Source organism: Aethalodelphis obliquidens, unplaced genomic scaffold (genome assembly GCF_003676395.1).
Source record: "Aethalodelphis obliquidens isolate GAN/ISIS:26980383/991018 unplaced genomic scaffold, ASM367639v1 scaffold12, whole genome shotgun sequence".
Lineage (NCBI taxonomy): Eukaryota > Metazoa > Chordata > Mammalia > Artiodactyla > Delphinidae > Aethalodelphis > Aethalodelphis obliquidens.
The window spans coordinates 5,107,285-5,125,038 of record NW_020837956.1 but is presented as its reverse complement, the minus strand read 5'-3'; the positions used below and the strand labels follow the sequence as shown (position 1 = coordinate 5,125,038).

Below are 17,754 nucleotides of genomic sequence, written 5' to 3'. Positions count from 1 at the left end.
CAAACAAAAACCCCCAACTCTGATGTTTTTAATTAATTAATTAATTAAATTTATTAATTTATTTTTTGGCTGCGTTGGGTCTTCGTTGCTGCACGGGCTTTCTCTAGTTGCCGCGAGCGGGGCTACTCTTTGTTGCAGTGCACAGGCTTCTCATTGCAGTGGCTTCTCTTGTTGCAGAGCACGGGCTCTAGGCACGCGGGTTTCAGTAGTTGTGGCACACGGGCCAGTAGCTGTGGCTCACCGGCTCTAGAGCGCAGTCCCAGTAGTCGCGGTGCACGGGCTTAGTTGCTCCGTGGCATGTGGGATCTTCCCGGACCAGGGCTCGAACCCTTGTCCCCTGCATTGGCAGGTGGATTCTTAACCACTGTGCCACCAGGGAAGCCCTGATGGTTTTAACATCTGTCCACAGTTTCTTTTATACTTCATCATTCAGGAGGTGATACTTAACTTTCCTCCCCTTGAGTGTGGGCTGGATAGAGTGACTCAAATGAATAGAGTATGAAAATGGAAATGTAGCAACTTCACAGTGGGAAAACCTGGCAGACACCACCTTATACAAATGATCCAAGTAATAAATCATGTTGATATCTTGTACCCCCGATATGATTCAATGAGAAGTGTGTAACACCTCTGTGGCATTCTTCCCCCAAACACATAACCTCTGACTACTCATGAGAAAACCTCAGACAAACCCCAACTGAGGGACATTCCACAAAACTGTACTATACAAAATACTCTTCACAAGTGTCAAGGCCATGAGAGAAAAGGAAAGACTGAGAAGTTGTCACAGATTGGTAGACACTAAGGAGATATGATGCCTTAATGAAATATGGGACCTTAGATTGGTTCCTGGAACAGTAAAAGATCATTAGTGGAAAAACTGGGAAATTCCCAATAAAGTCAACAGTTTAGTCAATAATATTGTACCAATGTTAACTTCTTATGGTTACGTGAGATGCTAACACTAGGGGATACTGGGTAAAGGACATACGGGAACTCTATACCATATTTTCATCTCTTTCATAAAATCTAAAATTATTTCAAAATAAAATTTAAAATAACTCATATCTCCTCATCCTCATACCCTTCTTGCAGCTGGTGACCTCACCTCATACATCCTTGATAAAATAAAATGGTCAGGACAGTTTCATTCTCCACCACCACATTAGTTAGTGTATCTGCATCTGCCTCCATCCTTCTGTTACAGTAGGAAACCTGTCCCTGCTCTTCTCAAGGGCTCACCCCTCCACTCTGGGTCCCATCCTCTCTCCTTTCTCCCTTTCTCTATGTTGTCCCTCCTCTGGTTATTCCACATCTCCCCTATTTCGTCAATCTCCCCTCTCTCCTGGACCACTTCCATCACCATAGAAACATGTTATATTATCCCTCGGATTAATAAGACCCTTCCTTGAGCCCTCATGTCTCTCAGGTTACTACCTTATTTCTCTCATTGCCTTGGCTACATAATTTCCAGGGCCCAGTACAAAATGAAAATATGCGTTCCTTATTAAAATATTAAGAATTTCAATATTGTTACAGTAGAGCATTATACCAAGTATGGGGCCCTTCTAAGCATGGGGTCCTATGTGACCGTGCAGGTTGTATAACCATGAAGCTGGCCTTAAGTGCTAGACTAGGCAAACTAATTTATGGTGGAAAAAATCAGAATTAGGATTGCATCTGAAAGGAGCAGGGATTGATTTGAAAGAGAAAAATAGAACTTTCTGAAAATGATGGTTATATTTACCTTGATAAGAGTCCATATCACAGGTGCATGAATTTGTCAAACTCATTTAATGTTACACTTACATTTTTTTTCTCCTTATTCTTTCACCACACCAAAAAACCCTCTAAGCAAACACTGATCTCTACATAATGATATACGTACTGAAGTAGTTGGAGAAAAATGTGTAATGAAGCCTGCAGTTGACTTGGAAATGCATCAAAATAATAAGACAGATGAGTAGATAAATGGATAGCTATGTGATGAAGCAAGTACAGTAACACATTAATGGTATAATCTAAGGCTGGATCTCTTCTCTCAACAACTGATAGAAGTAGACACAAAATCAAAAGGAATTTACAAGACCTGAAAAATACCATCAACCAACCTGAACACTCCACCTCACAAAATTGTTATTCTTTTCAAGTGCACATGGAACATTCACCAAGACAGACCATATGCTGGGGATGAAAGACACCTTAAGAAAGTGGTTGCCTCTGGAGGAACAAGAATCAGGACAGGAAGGAAGCTCTTATTTTTTATTTTAAACTTTATAGTACTACTTGACTTTTATACTATGTACATGCATTTCTTTGATAAAAGTAAAACTTTACTGTATTATTTTAATTATAATAGATATCACTTAATAAGCATGTACATATTGATATTAATGTACTAAATAGTATACTAAGTGCTTATTATGTGGTGCTTTGTATTTTATAAAATAATTTCAGGGGTAGAAAGATATGACAAGGGTTTTTTCATGGTAGGGGTTAGGCATTTTGCTTTGGAGACAAAGTTTACTTTAATGACAAACATAATGACACTTGATAAAAAATTATGCACACATATGCATACGTATTAAGGTGGACTCTGAATATACAGACTATTTTTATAAACCTAAACCAAACTAAATAATATCTCCCACTCTGCAGAGAGTACATGTAACCTATGTAACCTATGTAACCAGGTTCTTTAGGATATGTGAGAAGTAATGAACAAGTAGCATGAATACCAAACTGTTAACAAGGATTATCTAGGAGAGAGGGGTTTGCTGAATAGTGGTCAAAAAGCTTTCATTCTTCATTCTATATAATGTACTTTTGTTTTCTACTAATGTATTATTCATGAAATAACTAAAATTTTAAGAACTAGTAGCCCTTTATAGCAAATGTTTACACATTACACTCTCCTCTAGCCATCTGCAAGAATAACATTCATCCCATTTAAGGTTTCATTAAATTTTACATATTACACACATATACTCTAAAATCTATGTGAAGAAACTATACTATAGAATACTAAATAAGTAATTTTCTTAAATAGTACCCCTAATTGTTTCTTTTTAAGGAACATGATACTTAACTTTTCTCCAATACTATTTATATTTAACATGTTATCTTTTTGATTTAGAAGTATCTCTTAACGTTCAAGAGAAAGTCACAACCAAAATCCCTAACCTAGCAATACTTTGCACTACCCATTATATCTTTTCTTAACTAGTTTCTCTTCTTTTCTATCCATTCTTTAGCTTTGATGTTGGTTTTTTAATTGGGTTCTTAACTGACGGACTGCAAGAGTTTGGTCAGAAAAGTTTAAATACAATTTTTAGTAGTGTCATATTTTTTCTTAGTCAAGTATATATCAAACTGACTACTGTGAAAATTAAAAAGCAACACCTGTAAATTTTAAGAACAATTTAAAGAATATACTTAGGTAGGAAATCTTACCAAGATTTTACGAAATGTTCTTAAATATGGCACTGGAACTAAAAAAGATTCACAAAGCATAAAATGAGAGCAATTTTGAGCAGTGACAAATTGAGAAGGTGTTAAAGAGCTATAAAAATAAATAATATCTTGGATGTATACTCAGATACTATGAGTCAGATTAGTGTGGCGTTTTGTCATTTATTTAATAATCATGTTTTTTCAATTCACATTATTGAAATGAACCATTTAATAAACAGCTGTCAAGTTATAAAAAGATGAGGTTTTTCTTGATTAGGTAGGTAACAGATTTAGACCTGGCAAAGGAACATTTTGCAAATAAAGCCACAATAACCAGTTTTATTCTTGGGAAAAGTGTGTGCAGTTTGGGGGCTGGCAGTGTGTAACTTCTTGAAAACATCCAAAATGCAGAAGATAACAAAAATCTGGTTGATAGTTGTTCCTGACTTGATAGTACTATTCTCTTCATTTAAAGAAATTTTTGAACAGATCACCAAGCTCCAGAACTACGTCTAGCTCAGATTTAAAATACTGATAGGATTTCCTTAATGTGTCAATAATCAAATAGTTAAATAACTTATTTAACGTCCAACTAAAATTCACATTATACTGGTATTTACTGCAACAAAGTTATTATTTACATTAATCAACTGGCAATAGGCGGATACAACACACTTAAATTATTGCTCAATAAAAGCATAATCCATGACTTGATATATATTTGTAGAAATTAATCCAATTTAGTTGAATCTTTAAATTGCCTGTTCACTTTTCCTCTTTTGAACTCTTTCTCCGATGATTTAAACTGAAAAAAAAAAAGACTTTTAAAAACAGGTCATAATAATATTACAGCTAACAAAAATACCATTAAAAACACTTAATACTTTTAATAATTATTAAAAGCTTCAAGTCACTACACTTGAGTGTAACAACAGCGTGTTGTAATTTGAATTCATTTGCACTGAAATAAATTATTGTCCTTCGTTTCTACTTCTATTTTCGAAGTACTCATCAACATTGTTCTCTAATATGAATCGACCCTGGTAATCTCAGTTTCCAGCATTTCGCTCTATGGGAACACCTTCAAGCGCTAAAAAGGCTTATAAAAAAAAAGGAAAGAATTATTGAGAATAATTATAAAGATCACATGAGTTTGTCATCCCGAGAGCTAGGGAGATTCTCCTTTCTTTCTAGTTTCAAAGGAGTACAATTAAACGTACAGGTAAAGCTCGAAGGTCTTTTTTTTTATTGTGCGTGGGACGGTCTTCCGCTTCTCTTTGTATTCCATTTTACCTTCAGCCTTCATCCTCCCGGCCCCCTCACTCTTTCCTCCAGGTCCAATTTCTTCGAGGTTTCAGAGCCGTGCTCCCTCCGGTAAAAAGGAAGTCTCGGTATTTTCAAACTTTCTCCGTGGCCACCCAGGCTCCCACCCTCCCCGCCCCTACCGGCCGCAGGAGCAAGCACCTGGCGAACCCGGCGCGCACCTGGGGGGGATGGTATCCCAACGGCCTCGTTCCGAGTGGGGGAGGGGAGGGGAGTCTGTTCCCCCCACCCCGCCTCCCGGCGGTGACTCATAGCCGAGAACTGGCCGGCAGAGGTGAGCAGCCGCGGGCAGGGGCCGGGGGCGGGGCCGCCAGGTCTGGAAGGTCTGCTCCGCCCCGCCCAGCGTCCAAAGCGCGCAGCCCGTCGGCCAGCTCGCACCGTGCTCCTGGCCCCGGGGCACCTCGCTGTCGTCCTCCCGACGCGGACCCGCGCGTCCCAGGTCTCGCGCCTTCCCGCCGGCCAGCGGGCTCCCGGCGGCCTACTCTGTCCGCGCGTCCTCCCGCGAGCCCCCGGCCCGCCTCGAGCCCCTCGCGCCCTTGTCCTCGGCGCGCGCAACATGGCGCCCCCCCACGTCCTTGCGTTCGGGCTCCTGCTCGCCGCTGCGACGGCGGCGGTGGCCGCGGCCCAGGAAGGTGAGGAGCGGAGTTGCGGGGTTAGGAGGACCAAGGGGTGGCGGCCCTCGGCGCCCTAGACGTAACCTGCGGGGACTGGGCGGGCGGCCGCGCTTCTCCGCCCGGAGACGGACGGCGCGGGGCTGCCTAGGCTCTGTGCGGGTGGGAGGCAGCGGGAAGGCGCCCACTCGCGCGGGCCGGAGGGAGCAGCCTCGCCTGGCGCTCTGCGCGCCTCTCTCGGGATATGGACCGGGGCAGGGGCGCAGGGGCAGGCGGGGAGCAGAGCGGCTGCGGCCGCCTCGACGCGCCCACCTTCTTCGGCCCCTGCGCACTGGGGTTTTGGCGAAGTGGAAACCTGCCCGGGCCGGGAGGGGACTCTGCGACTGCGACCTGCGGCCCCGCCCCTCCCCGGGCACCTGCGGTGGGCCCCGGATGTGGGTCTCGGGCGGGGACTAGCGGCTGTGGTGAGGCCTCTTGGGCCGCTACGCACCTGTGCGCGGGGAGGAGGGCCTTAACTACGAGGTGTGTGGATGTTTTCTCTTCAAGGATCATATAAATAATGCCAAGTTTATTGTAGGGAACCCAGATATATCGATAATCGTAAAAAGTAAAAAAAAGTCATATTGGGGCTTCCCTGGTGGCGCAGTGGTTGAGAGTCCGCCTGCCGCTGCAGGGGACACGGGTTCGTGCCCCGGTCCGGGAAGATCCCACATGCCGCGGAGCGGCTGGGCCCGTGAGCCGTGGCCTCTGAACCTGCGCGTCCGGAACCTGTGCTCCACAACGGGAGAGGCCACAACAGTGAGAGGCCCGCGTACCGCAAAAAAAAAAAAAAAAGTCATATTGGAACCACGTTAAGAGAATCCCATAATTAATAATTGGGTATTTTTTTCTTTTAGATATTGCTCTAAACATTACCCTAAACCTAAACACATTGTTTTATGTCTTGATTTTTTTCCCCCTACATAATATCCAGAGTTTTGCGTTTCCTTTAGTCTTGAAAAGCATGATTTAAATGGTGCAAAACAGTCTATAGCCTGGAAGGTCGCACCATTATCCTAATGTTGGACATGTAGTTTGATTCCAGTTTTTCTTACTCTGGAATAAACATCTTGGCTGCCATCTCTTGATTTATTTGTAAGGTCGTGGCTAGCAGTGAAGTGTCAGTTAGCCACAGTTTTGTGGAAAGGCTTTTGTAGTCTCACCAGCAGGGCTCAGCCTAATTCACTACACTTTCAAAATAATGCAGTTTAATCAACTCATGTTTTTTAAACTTCAGTCTGAGGCCAAATACTTAATTTTAAATTGCTTTAAAGTGATGATAGCTGCTGTAGGAGTATGTTCAGAAAGTCTGATTGGTCTCTTTTAAATTTCACATTGTTTAAGCATAAATATGTGCTCTGAGCAGGTATAGTGTAGTGCTGCATAAGATTTTAACTCCTTGAGGACCGCTCTATACTTTCTCCTTTTATGACCCCAATACTGAGTTTAGTGCTGGACAGATTATATAGGTGGTTCGTATTGATTATATTTAAACAGGGAAAAACTAAAGCCAACTTGAGATATGAAGGAGCAATATATAAATTCTTTGGTCTGTTGTAATTAGTTTTTGTTTTTAAAGATTGCACTCTTAGCTAGACGAAGAAATTAGATGTGCTTGCCATTTGAAGTTAAAATGAACTTTTGAGGGCTTCCCTGGTGGCGCAGTGGTTGAGAGTCCGCCTGCCGATGGAGGGGACACGGGTTCGTGCCCTGGTCCGGGAAGATCCCATATGCCGCGGAGCGGCTGGGCCCGTGAGCCATGGCCGCTGAGCCTGCGCGTCCGGAGCCTGTGCTCCGCAACGGGAGAGGCCACAACAGTGAGAGGCCTGCGTACCGCAAAAAAAAAAAAAAAAAAAGAACTTTTGAGATAGTCGAAGATATAACTATTAAATTGACATCAATATCCAGGATGGGCTGCTTAATAGCACTTTCAAAATCAGGTTCTAGGATTTAATTTAGTTAGGAAACGCACATCCAGAGGTACCTCCAAATTCAATTGAAAGTATCATTTTTCTAAGATACGAAATTGTCCAAGGGTTGAATATGTTCCCATTAAGTCTCAAGAAGCATCTCTTATTAAGAAAATGAGGTGGGAAGAGGGAGGTAATGTGAGTTATTCACTGATCATAGAATTGGTACTTTTTTAAAGTTAATTTTTATTATATATTGGGATCTAGTTGATTTTACAATGTGTTTCAGGTGTACAGCAAAATGGTTCAGTTATACATATATCCATTCTTTTCCCATATAGGTTATTATAGAATATTGAGTGGAGTTCCCTGTGCTATACAGCAGGTCCGTGTTATCTATTTTATTTTATTTTACTTTTTAAATTAAAAGAATTTTTGGCCATGCCGTGTGGCATGTGGAATCTTAGTTCCCTGACCAGGGATCAAACCCACGGCCCCTGTACTGGAAGTGTGGAGTCTTAACCACTGGACCGCCAGGGAAGTCCCTTGGTTATCTATTTTATGTATACTAGTGTGTTGTTGATTTTGGGGAAAAGACTCCATGACCGACAGACAAATGTTTATCTAGCAGGACAGGAGGAGGGAAGAAGCTGAGTCTGGGAGTATCATGAAGGCAAAGCTGAATCTGTTGTTTGGAGGGTTTATTCTTGGTTTAAGGCACAAAAATTGGAATGCATGCAAATTAGACTGTCTATATAATATGTACAAACTATTTAGCATAGTGTCAGCCACTCCAATTATAGGTGAAAAATGACACATTCAGGACCACTTTTTAAGGCTGTATGTTCCTGTAACTTGGGCATTATTGTCAGAACGTAATTTAGCTGATCCACCATCAGAGTTGACAGTTGGATCCTCATTTTTTTTTTTTTTTTTTTTTTGCGGTACGCGGGCCTCTCACTGTTGTGGCCTCTCCCGTTGTGGAGCACAGGCTCCGGACGTGCAGGCTTATCGGCCATGGCTCACGGGCCCAGCCGCTCCGTGGCATGTGGGATCTTCCCGGACCAGGGCACGAACCTGCGTCCCCTGCATCGACAAGCGGACTCTCAACCACTGCGCCACCAGGGAAGCCCTGGATCCTCATTTTTAAAGTGGATTTTTTTCCCCTGCAGGATGTGTGTGTGAAAACTACAAACTGACCACAAACTGCTCTGTGAATGCACATGGTCAGTGCCAGTGTACTTCAATCGGTACACAACATTCTGTCATTTGCACAAAATGTGAGTAGAATATCCTCATTACCTTTAAGTTTTATTTTGACTTATACTTCTTTAATTGATTTGTCTTGAGTCGGGAAGCGTTTAATTGGCTTAAATCTGAATCATGTTATTTTGTCAACATTATCTCATCTCTGAAGTTTCTTATGATTTAGAAAGTAAACCTGGGAACTTATACGTCTACGGTAATCTTTGGCCCTGGAAGTTTGGAGTAAATTAAATTTTTTCCTTAAGCATACAACAGCAGTTATTTTTCACTTTGACGTGATGCTTTCTTTTCAGTGGCTTCCAAATGTTTGGTGATGAAGGCAGAAATGAGTGGCTCCAAGGCTGGGAGAAGAGTGAAACCAGAGGGCGCTATCCAGAATAATGACGGGCTCTATGATCCCGAGTGTGACGACAAGGGGCTCTTTAAAGCCAAGCAGTGCAATGGCACCTCCACGTGCTGGTGTGTGAACACTGCTGGGGTCAGGAGAACCGATAAGGACAGTGAAATATCCTGCTCCGAGCCAGTGAGGACCTTGTGAGTTGAGCTGCCTATAAATTACTTGTTTTCATGCTTTTCGGATTTGTTTAATTAAATTTAGTTTTGAACATGCAATATGATTTTGTGATTTAGAATTCAAAAGATAGAAGAGAGTGGACAGTGACAAGCCCCCATCCCATCTCAATCCCCCATTTACTCAGTTTACTTCCGTAGAACAGATGTCATCAGTTTATGCCATAACCTTCCAGAGATCTGTGAATTTACTAGCAATGTAGTTTTTCTTATTTTTAAATTTTTTTCTTATGGTAGCATACTAAACATAATTTTCCTTAATTTATTTTTACTTAACACTCTTCAGTATTTTAAAGTACGATTAGTGTTAAATGTATATGAATGATTTAAGTTATGTATATATTTGCTCATTTATTGTGTCTTCAGCGAGGTATGACTGTTTCAGGGATTAGGTAATGGAAAGGAATGGAAACACACTGCAGCTAGCTTAAGCCAAAAAGATTTTATTGGAAAGGACTAGAAAGACCAAGGCAGACACTCTCTCCACTTCTGTCTTCTGGAGCCTTGTGGCCACTTTTCTGTTTCTCTCAGAGCCTTTTTGTCTCTTCCCATGAACGTGACCCAACATGACCAACTAAGCCTTAGCTGCCCATATGTTATTTGTTTTCGTGCTTTTTGGATTCATTTAATTAAATTTAGTTTTGAATATGTAATATGTGATCTTGAGTGTGGTGACCAGAGGCCAGAGGGTCCATGTTAGAAAGCCTGAGTTCTTTATGAATGATGTGTGTGAGGGCCAAGGAAGAAATGAAGGGCATATCTTTTGTATAGATCCTTTTTCTGTTAATTCTCCTGTAATTCCACTTGGGAATTTGGGTATTAGCATATTAAGAAAATAATATAAAAGGCTGAGTTGTTATGGTCAATCAATACTGTCTTTTTACTTTATAGCTGGATCATCATTGAACTAAAACACAAGACAAGAGAAAAACCTTATGATGTTCAAAGTTTGCAGGCGTAAGTGCTATTAAATGCATTATGTTTGCACAGTTGGTACTCAGAACTTCCATCCCACACCATTAGATAAACTAAAACAAGTCTCAATTCATTTTCATATTTCTGAAAAATAAAATACTGTAAATAATATTTTTAACTTTTTTAAAAAAATAGAGGTGCAAGAATTGTATATTGTAGTACAATTGTATCCTGTAGTACCCTTCGCTCAGATTTACCAGTAAACATTTTGCCACATTTTCTTTTTATATGTGTATGCATATGTGTGTGTACTTTCTATATCTGAGCATGTATAAATATTATTTCCCCAGAACCATTTGAGAGCAAGTTCTAGATGTCATGCACCTTGACCCCTAAATACTGTGGTGTATCTTTTCCTAGGAACAAAAGGCATTCTCTTACATAACCACTATACAGTTATCAAATTCAGGAAATTTAATGTTAAACCACATCGTGCCAGTTTTCCCGATGTCCTTTGTGGCAATTTTTTCCCCTCTGACCCAGGACCCAGTCTAAGATCATGCATTTAGTTGTTATGACTGTTCAGTCTCTTTAAATATGGAACATTGCTTTGGCATTTCTTTGTCTTGTTTCTCCAATAAAATTTAAATTTTTAATTAATATTTGAATTATAAACCATGACATTGATATTTTTGAAGAGTATGGGCAAATTGTTTTATAGAATGTCCCTCAATTTTGGATTTGTCTCATGTTTCCTCATAATTAAATACAGGTAATTCATTTTTGACAGGAAAGCTACTTAAAGTGATCTTGTGTCCGTCTCAGTACTTCACATTGGGAGGCACATAACATCAGCTTGTCCCTTTACTAGCGATGTTAACTGGTCAGGGTGGTGTCCACCAGGTTTCTCTGCTATGGAGTTACCACTTTCTTTTTTGTAATTAATAAGTATAACCTGTGGGTAGATACTTGGATACTGTGTAAATATCCTGTTTCTAGTCAAACTAGAACTCAACAGTTTTTGTATCAATTATTATGATGATAGTTGCAAAATGGCATAAAATTTTTTATTTACAGTGCACTCAAGGAGGTAATCACAAGTCGTTATCAACTGGATCCAAAATATATCACAAATATTCTGGTAAGATTTTTTTTTTTTTAGCAAGTGAGCTTTAACAGAAAATTGGTCGGATAGTTTGGTTTGGGTATGATTTTTGATAGTGGTTAAACTGCATTTGAATAACAGTTTAAGCCCTGGGCACTTAATCCTGCAAATCCCCTGTTATTGTTTTCCTTCCGTAGTCTTTGAAGACCTCAGTTTACCCTTAAAGAAAATGTAGTATCTCTTACTATTCCTAACACATGCCAGTCTTCACACCTTGGAAAACCTCTCTCTGTGGTTGTTTTTGGCAATACTTAGGATGCTACGTAGTCCTGTTTTCTCTGGTTTCAGGAGCTAGTCTTTAACCAGTTAGCCCTTCCTTAACTCTTTCAACTTTGGTTGAAAAATGCTTGAATAGTGTGATGGAACTCTTTCAAGGCAGAAAATTGCTGTCATTTTTTAAAAGACTTTTTGGTAGGGACAGACTTTTTTCCTTCCTAAAAACAGAACATGGTAAATGCCACTGCGTTTTGGATTGCATTTCTTTAGCATTTTAGCATTAAAGTAGTTCTAACCAAATAAGGTACTTTAATATCTTGTTTAAAATCTTTTAAAAATTCTCTTTTGAAAAGAAAATTATAATTATCTTTGGTTGCATTGCTATTTTAATTCCTTCGGATAGATTTTTAAAACCTCCCAAAGATTTTGAAATTATTAGTGATAAACCCAATTATCCACTAATGGCAAGAAACACTGACACATGCAGATTACAGAAAATCAAACACTGAATATTCCGATTATTGAACAATGATATTTTCATACAGTTTCGGTTATAGTAATATTAATTTGTATTTTTCAATTTTTCCCCCAGTATGAGAATGATGTTATCGTTATTGACCTGGTACAAAATTCTTCTCAGAAAACTCAGAATGATGTAGACATAGCTGATGTGGCTTATTATTTTGAAAAAGATGTGAGTATAATCTCCCTCATTTTATTCCTGTGTTTAGAAATGTAATGTTGTCTATCATGCCTCAGTGGATTCAAGATCTTTCACCTGTTTCTCTACTTTTAGATCAACTGTATGAATAACTGTTCTCCAACTGGTTCTCATGCTGCAATTAATTTTGTCCTCCTTGTCGTTCATACTCACCTTTCTTATACCCCTTTCTTACTTGCTTGTATATTTATGCCTTTTTATCACATTGTTCTGCCTAGAATATCTTCTCTCCTATGATTCTTACTACCTCCCTGGCAGTTATTTAGTTTGTGAGTGTAGCCTTCCCCTACTATAATTTCCATTAACAAGAGACTATGTAAAAAATGCTGTGTGGGGCTTCCCTGGTGGTGCAGTGGTGGAGAGTCCGCCTGCTGATGCACGGGACACAGGTTCATGCCCCGGTCCGGGAGGATCCCACATGCCGCGGAGCGGCTGGGCCCTTGAGCCATGGCCGCTGAGCCTGTGCGTCCGGAGCCTGTGCTCCTCGGCGGGAGAGGCCACAACAGTGAGAGGCCCGTGTACCGCAAAAAAAAAAAAAAAAAAAAGCTGTGTAACTGGTGTGATTAAAATGTTTGTTTAAACTTTAATATACTGAAGTGAGCTATTTTCTTTTTTTTTTTTTTCCTGAGCCCATCTCCTGGAATTTCAGTTACGTGTATGTTAGACCACTTGATAGTAACCACAGGGGCACTGAGGCTTTGTTCTTTTTTAAAAAGTTTTTTTGGCTGTGCTGTACAGCATGGGAGATCTTAGTTCCCTGACCAGAGATCGAACCCGTGCCCCCTGAAATGGAAGCATGGAGTGTTAACCACTGGACCACCAGGGAAGTCCCTTAAGTGAATTATTTCCTGATGAAATCTGGGATTCACTTCAAAATAACAAGGCCAAGGAATTCCCTAGCAGTCCAGTGGTTAGGACTCTGCGATTTCACTGCCAAGGGCTTGAGTTCGATCCCTGGTCAGGGAACTAAGATCTCGGAAGCCAAGCGATGCAGCAAAACAAAACAAAATAAAACCCCACAAAACAAACAAACAAAACAAAAAACCAGGCTGGGAGAGGCTGGGGGGGTGGGGATAGAAGGAAGAGTAGATAAAATAAGGTTGGCCATGTGTTGATGTTATTGAATCTGAGTTTAACAGGTACATGGGATCTCATTATTCTCTTCTTTCTACTTTTGTATATGTTTGAAATTTGCCTGTCATTAAAGTGGTGGGTATTTTTTGTTTTTTCTTTCTTCTGTTTCAGTGGATGAGATTGTTATCACCAAAACCGTAAAGGTTCTTGGCAGCAGTGCTTTTGGTACATAATTGGCACGTAATTCTATGTGGCCGTGGTAGGTTTTCTTAACTATTTTAAATTGCTTTTCTCCTTCTCAATGTAGGTTAAAGATGAATCCTTGTTCCAGTCCAACAGGATGGACCTGAGAGTAAATGGGGAACTACTGGATCTGGATCCCAGTCGAACTTCAATTTACTATGTTGATGAAAAACCACCTGAATTTTCAATGCAGGGTCTACAAGCTGGTATAATTGCTGTCATTGTGGTTGTGGCAGTAGCAATTACTGCTGGAATTGCTGTGCTGGTGAGCATAGGACAAGTAAAATTTCATTTCAGGGTCTCTTCTTTGAAGAAAAGGTGATAATATGAAAAAGCCACAATGGTGTGCCAAAACAAGTTAATGAAACCAAGTCTTCATTTTTTGTAATCCTTTATGCTGAATGAATCTATTGCATTTCCGGTCCCTTTTTATAAAATAGTCAACCTTATGAAGCAAGAAAGGATACTGATCTGAGAAAAGCTTGTAGCTGAGCACCTCACAGGTTGGTTACATTGCTGTCAAATAGCAAACGTCCTTCAGCTGTCCTCACTGCACACAGGAGTGCAGTTCAACACTGTTGCCAGGGTTAGTGCAAAGTAACCTGAATTCCCAAACCATTCAGTGAGATGAAACTACAGAACACAAATTAATGTTAGCATAAAAAAAGAATTAAAAGGGATAAGTGTGAAGCAACAGTTCAAAATAAAAGATTTAATGTAAACTGAACTTAGCAGTGCTTCAGAAGAAGACTGTATCACCTGAACAAGCAGCATTTGTTCTAGACATGTAAGGGTACTTCAGCATCAGGAAATTTTACCAACACAGCAAATTCAGAAATAGATTTGATGATATATGAGAAGTTATATTTTCAGTTCAGCAGCATTATCACACTTGGCTATCCATCTGGAAGAAAACAAAAGTTGGATTCCTGTTTCACCCCACCAGGGCTGGCCGTATTGCTCAACTGTGTGTGAATAGCACGTTTTGGAGCACAGCAGCGTGAAAGGAGTTGGGCAGTATACCAATGTTCAAACACAAATTCTAGACGGGTTATAGTTCAAAATGTTAAAGAATAAAGTAAGTCTCAAAATTAATTTAGGAGATGTTGTACAACCTTGTGATAAAAGAAACCAAGTAAGGTGGGAAATCTGGAATCCGTGAAGGAAGAAGTATATATTTGACTTCATTGAAATTAAATATTTTGTATGGCAGAGATACTGTAAAGTGAAAAAAATGTCAGTGATAGGCTTGGGGAAAATATTCACTACGCATAAAACAAAAGATTATTATGCATACTATATAAAGGGTTCTTAGAAAATGATGAGGAAACTAAAGAAAGAGTGGTGACAGGTGTGAATAGACAATTTACAGAAAAGGAATTCCAGATGGCAGATAAACACATGAAAGGTTCATCATAGAAATCTAATTGTTCTACAGAAATGAAAGCATAAGTATATAAGGAAGCATGGTCAAGGTCATGTATTCCAGCGTTGCTAGTAAGGTGAATCTGGAAACAACCTGAGTGTACATCCAGCGGAGGATGGATGAGTAAACTGGGGGGTATCCATGCCATGGAATAAAGTGGCTATTAAAAAGAAGGAGTTAAAAAAAAAAGGAGGAGTTCAATCTATAGCTTTTGATCTGGAAGGATTCCTGTGATGTGGATACAGGCTGTGCAAAGAGGGAAATGATACTCTGCATGATCCCATTTGTTTTTTGAGACCCCCTAAAACTTACATGCATATGTTCATATATTTGTGTTAGGATGGAAGAAGATGTGGAAGAATGCCCACTACGCTGTTACATTTCACTCAAGATTATTCATTGTTTTCTCAGTGCATTTGAGAAACAATGTCTACGGATAGATTTTAAAATTAAATTTGTTCATATCAGAATTGTGTTCATTAAAAGCATATGTGTCACTTTAGACTAACTTTTTGTTTGGGTAGCAGTCCTCAAATAGTAATCATTTTTCTTCCATATAGGTTGTTTCCAGAAAGAAAAGAATGGCAAAATATGAGAAAGCTGAGGTAAGTGGATTATTTAATTAAAAGGCCCTTGTTTTAATCTCTTACTTGTAATAATCCCTATACCTTCCAGACACTGACAGGTCTCAATTACACTTGAGTCCCTTTATAGTATAGTCCTTAGGGTCTTAGGGAGAGTCTCACAATGCTAAATTTTCTTGCACGAGTTCTATAGCAGACCAGATTATATTGAATTCTGACCACTTATTGGCTAGGCAAGTTATTTAACTTCCCTTAAGCCTCCATGTTTCCTTTATCTGTAAAACGGGGATAATAGTGCAGACCCATCGTAAGGATTTAATAAAGTAATCTGTGTAAAGTGCCGATCCCATGCTTGCCGCACAGCAAGATGTTTGCCATCCGTAGTAGTTGTCATCTTGTCTCGGTTCTGCCTATAATTAATTGTGTGATCTCAGACAAATCATTTAATTCTAAACTTCAATTTCCTCACCCATAAAGTAAATGATTCAAAATAGAAAATGAATTAGTTCTTCCTATATTTAAAAATGGTATACATTTAACAAAAATATTACCCATTCTTAAAGATTTAGCTTACCTGCTACTTCTCTGTCACTTTGGCCATCTTATCTCTAAAAAGCAGTTTGGATCATGTACTTAATGTGTGTTTCCTTGTAATATACCTTTTTTAAAAAAAATTTAAATAAGTCATAAATGTGGAAGAGAATTTTCTTGCGTTCCTTTTTGTTTTTTAAGCTATTTCCAGAATAAACAAAAGACTGGGTGCAAAATTATTTTAATTTTTTCTTTTTCCCTCTATTTCAGATAAAGGAGATGGGTGAAATGCATAGGGAACTCAATGCATAACACTCATTTGAAGAGTAACTACAAGAAGGGAAATTAGCAAACAGACTCAGATTACAAACGTATGAACATGGGGCAAAGAGAAGATCTTTGAAGACCACTATTGTGTTAGTTAACATATATTTGTAACAGTTAAACCTGTACTCAAAATATAAGCAGTTTGAAATTGACTTTACTAATCTTAAAGTTTGACCACAAGTATATATATGCAGATCTGATATAAAACCCAGAATTTGAACTGCATAGTTTGAATTATTTATGCCTAACATTGAAGGGTATGCATTAAATATGCTTCCACAGTAGAGTCTGAGTGACTACTGTCTCGTCTGTTTGTGATTAAATAGCTGCCTTTCTGTCTGCTTTGAGTCTTGTACATATAAATGTTTTTTATGAACTATGAAATAAAAGATTTAAAAAATGACTTTCCTAACTTCATTTCAATCATATTGAATCAAATTTCATAGTGTACAAATAATAGGTTAAGAAATGCTCTGAATCCTAGCTACAAATTAGAATTTGCATGAGTCCTTATAATCATGTATATTCAATATAAAATTTATAACCTGTAGTGTGTAACTTTTTTTTTTAATAACATCTTTTTAAAAAAAATATTTATCTATTTTGGCTGCGCCAGGTCTTTGTTGCGGCACGCAGGCTCTTTAGCTGTGGCATGTGGACTTCTTAGCGGCATGCAGGATCTAGTTCCCCCACCAGGGATTGAACCTGGGCCCCCTGCATTGGGAGCACAGAGTCTTACCCACTGGAGCACCAGGGAAGTCCCTGTAGTGTGTAACATCTACACAGAAAAACCAAACAATTTTATTCTGCATGCATCTAAGATTCTATTTTAGTCAAAGTGACATTTTGACAGACACTTAATAGAATTGATGGAGAATGTTGTGAACCATGAATTCCATGGTTGGTTGAATTAGAAGCACCATTTTTTTCAACTGAATAATTATGGTACAAACACATTTTATATGAAGTTAAAGTATCCTGAAATGTTTTGCTTTTCTTAGGAAATTTTTAAAAACACTATGAAAAGAACATTAAAGAAAATATAAAAACTAGATTTAAACATTGGGATATGTTTTTTAACATATGTTTAACATATGTTTAACATTTTTTAATATTATGTTTTAAACAAGGGATATGATTTTTGTCCCTTCCGTAGTAGGCAAATCCTAGGATGGCCCCTAAGATTTCTTACCCATGATGTGTATGCTCTATGTAATTTCTTCCCTTAGAGTGTAGGCAAGATCTGTGACTATGATAGGCTATCACCCCTGAGATTGTTATATGGCAAAGGTGAAGGGATTTTGTAGATGCAGTTACGATCCCTCATCACTTGACTCAATTAAAAGGGAGATTACAAAAGAGTGCCTAAAAGTAAGAGAC

General features: G+C 39.3%; 1 protein-coding gene across 1 annotated transcript; it reads left to right on the top strand.

Moving 5' to 3' along the window:
• Positions 1-5,129: 5,129 nt before the first annotated feature.
• EPCAM (epithelial cell adhesion molecule) lies at positions 5,130-16,777 on the top strand. Its single transcript, XM_027113178.1, has 9 exons — positions 5,130-5,408; positions 8,509-8,616; positions 8,896-9,136; positions 10,064-10,129; positions 11,165-11,228; positions 12,061-12,162; positions 13,571-13,771; positions 15,493-15,537; positions 16,318-16,777. Exons 1-9 carry the CDS (start codon positions 5,333-5,335, stop codon positions 16,357-16,359), a joined length of 945 nt encoding a protein of 314 aa, XP_026968979.1. The 5' UTR covers positions 5,130-5,332; the 3' UTR covers positions 16,360-16,777.
• The last annotated feature ends 977 nt before the right edge of the window (positions 16,778-17,754 follow it).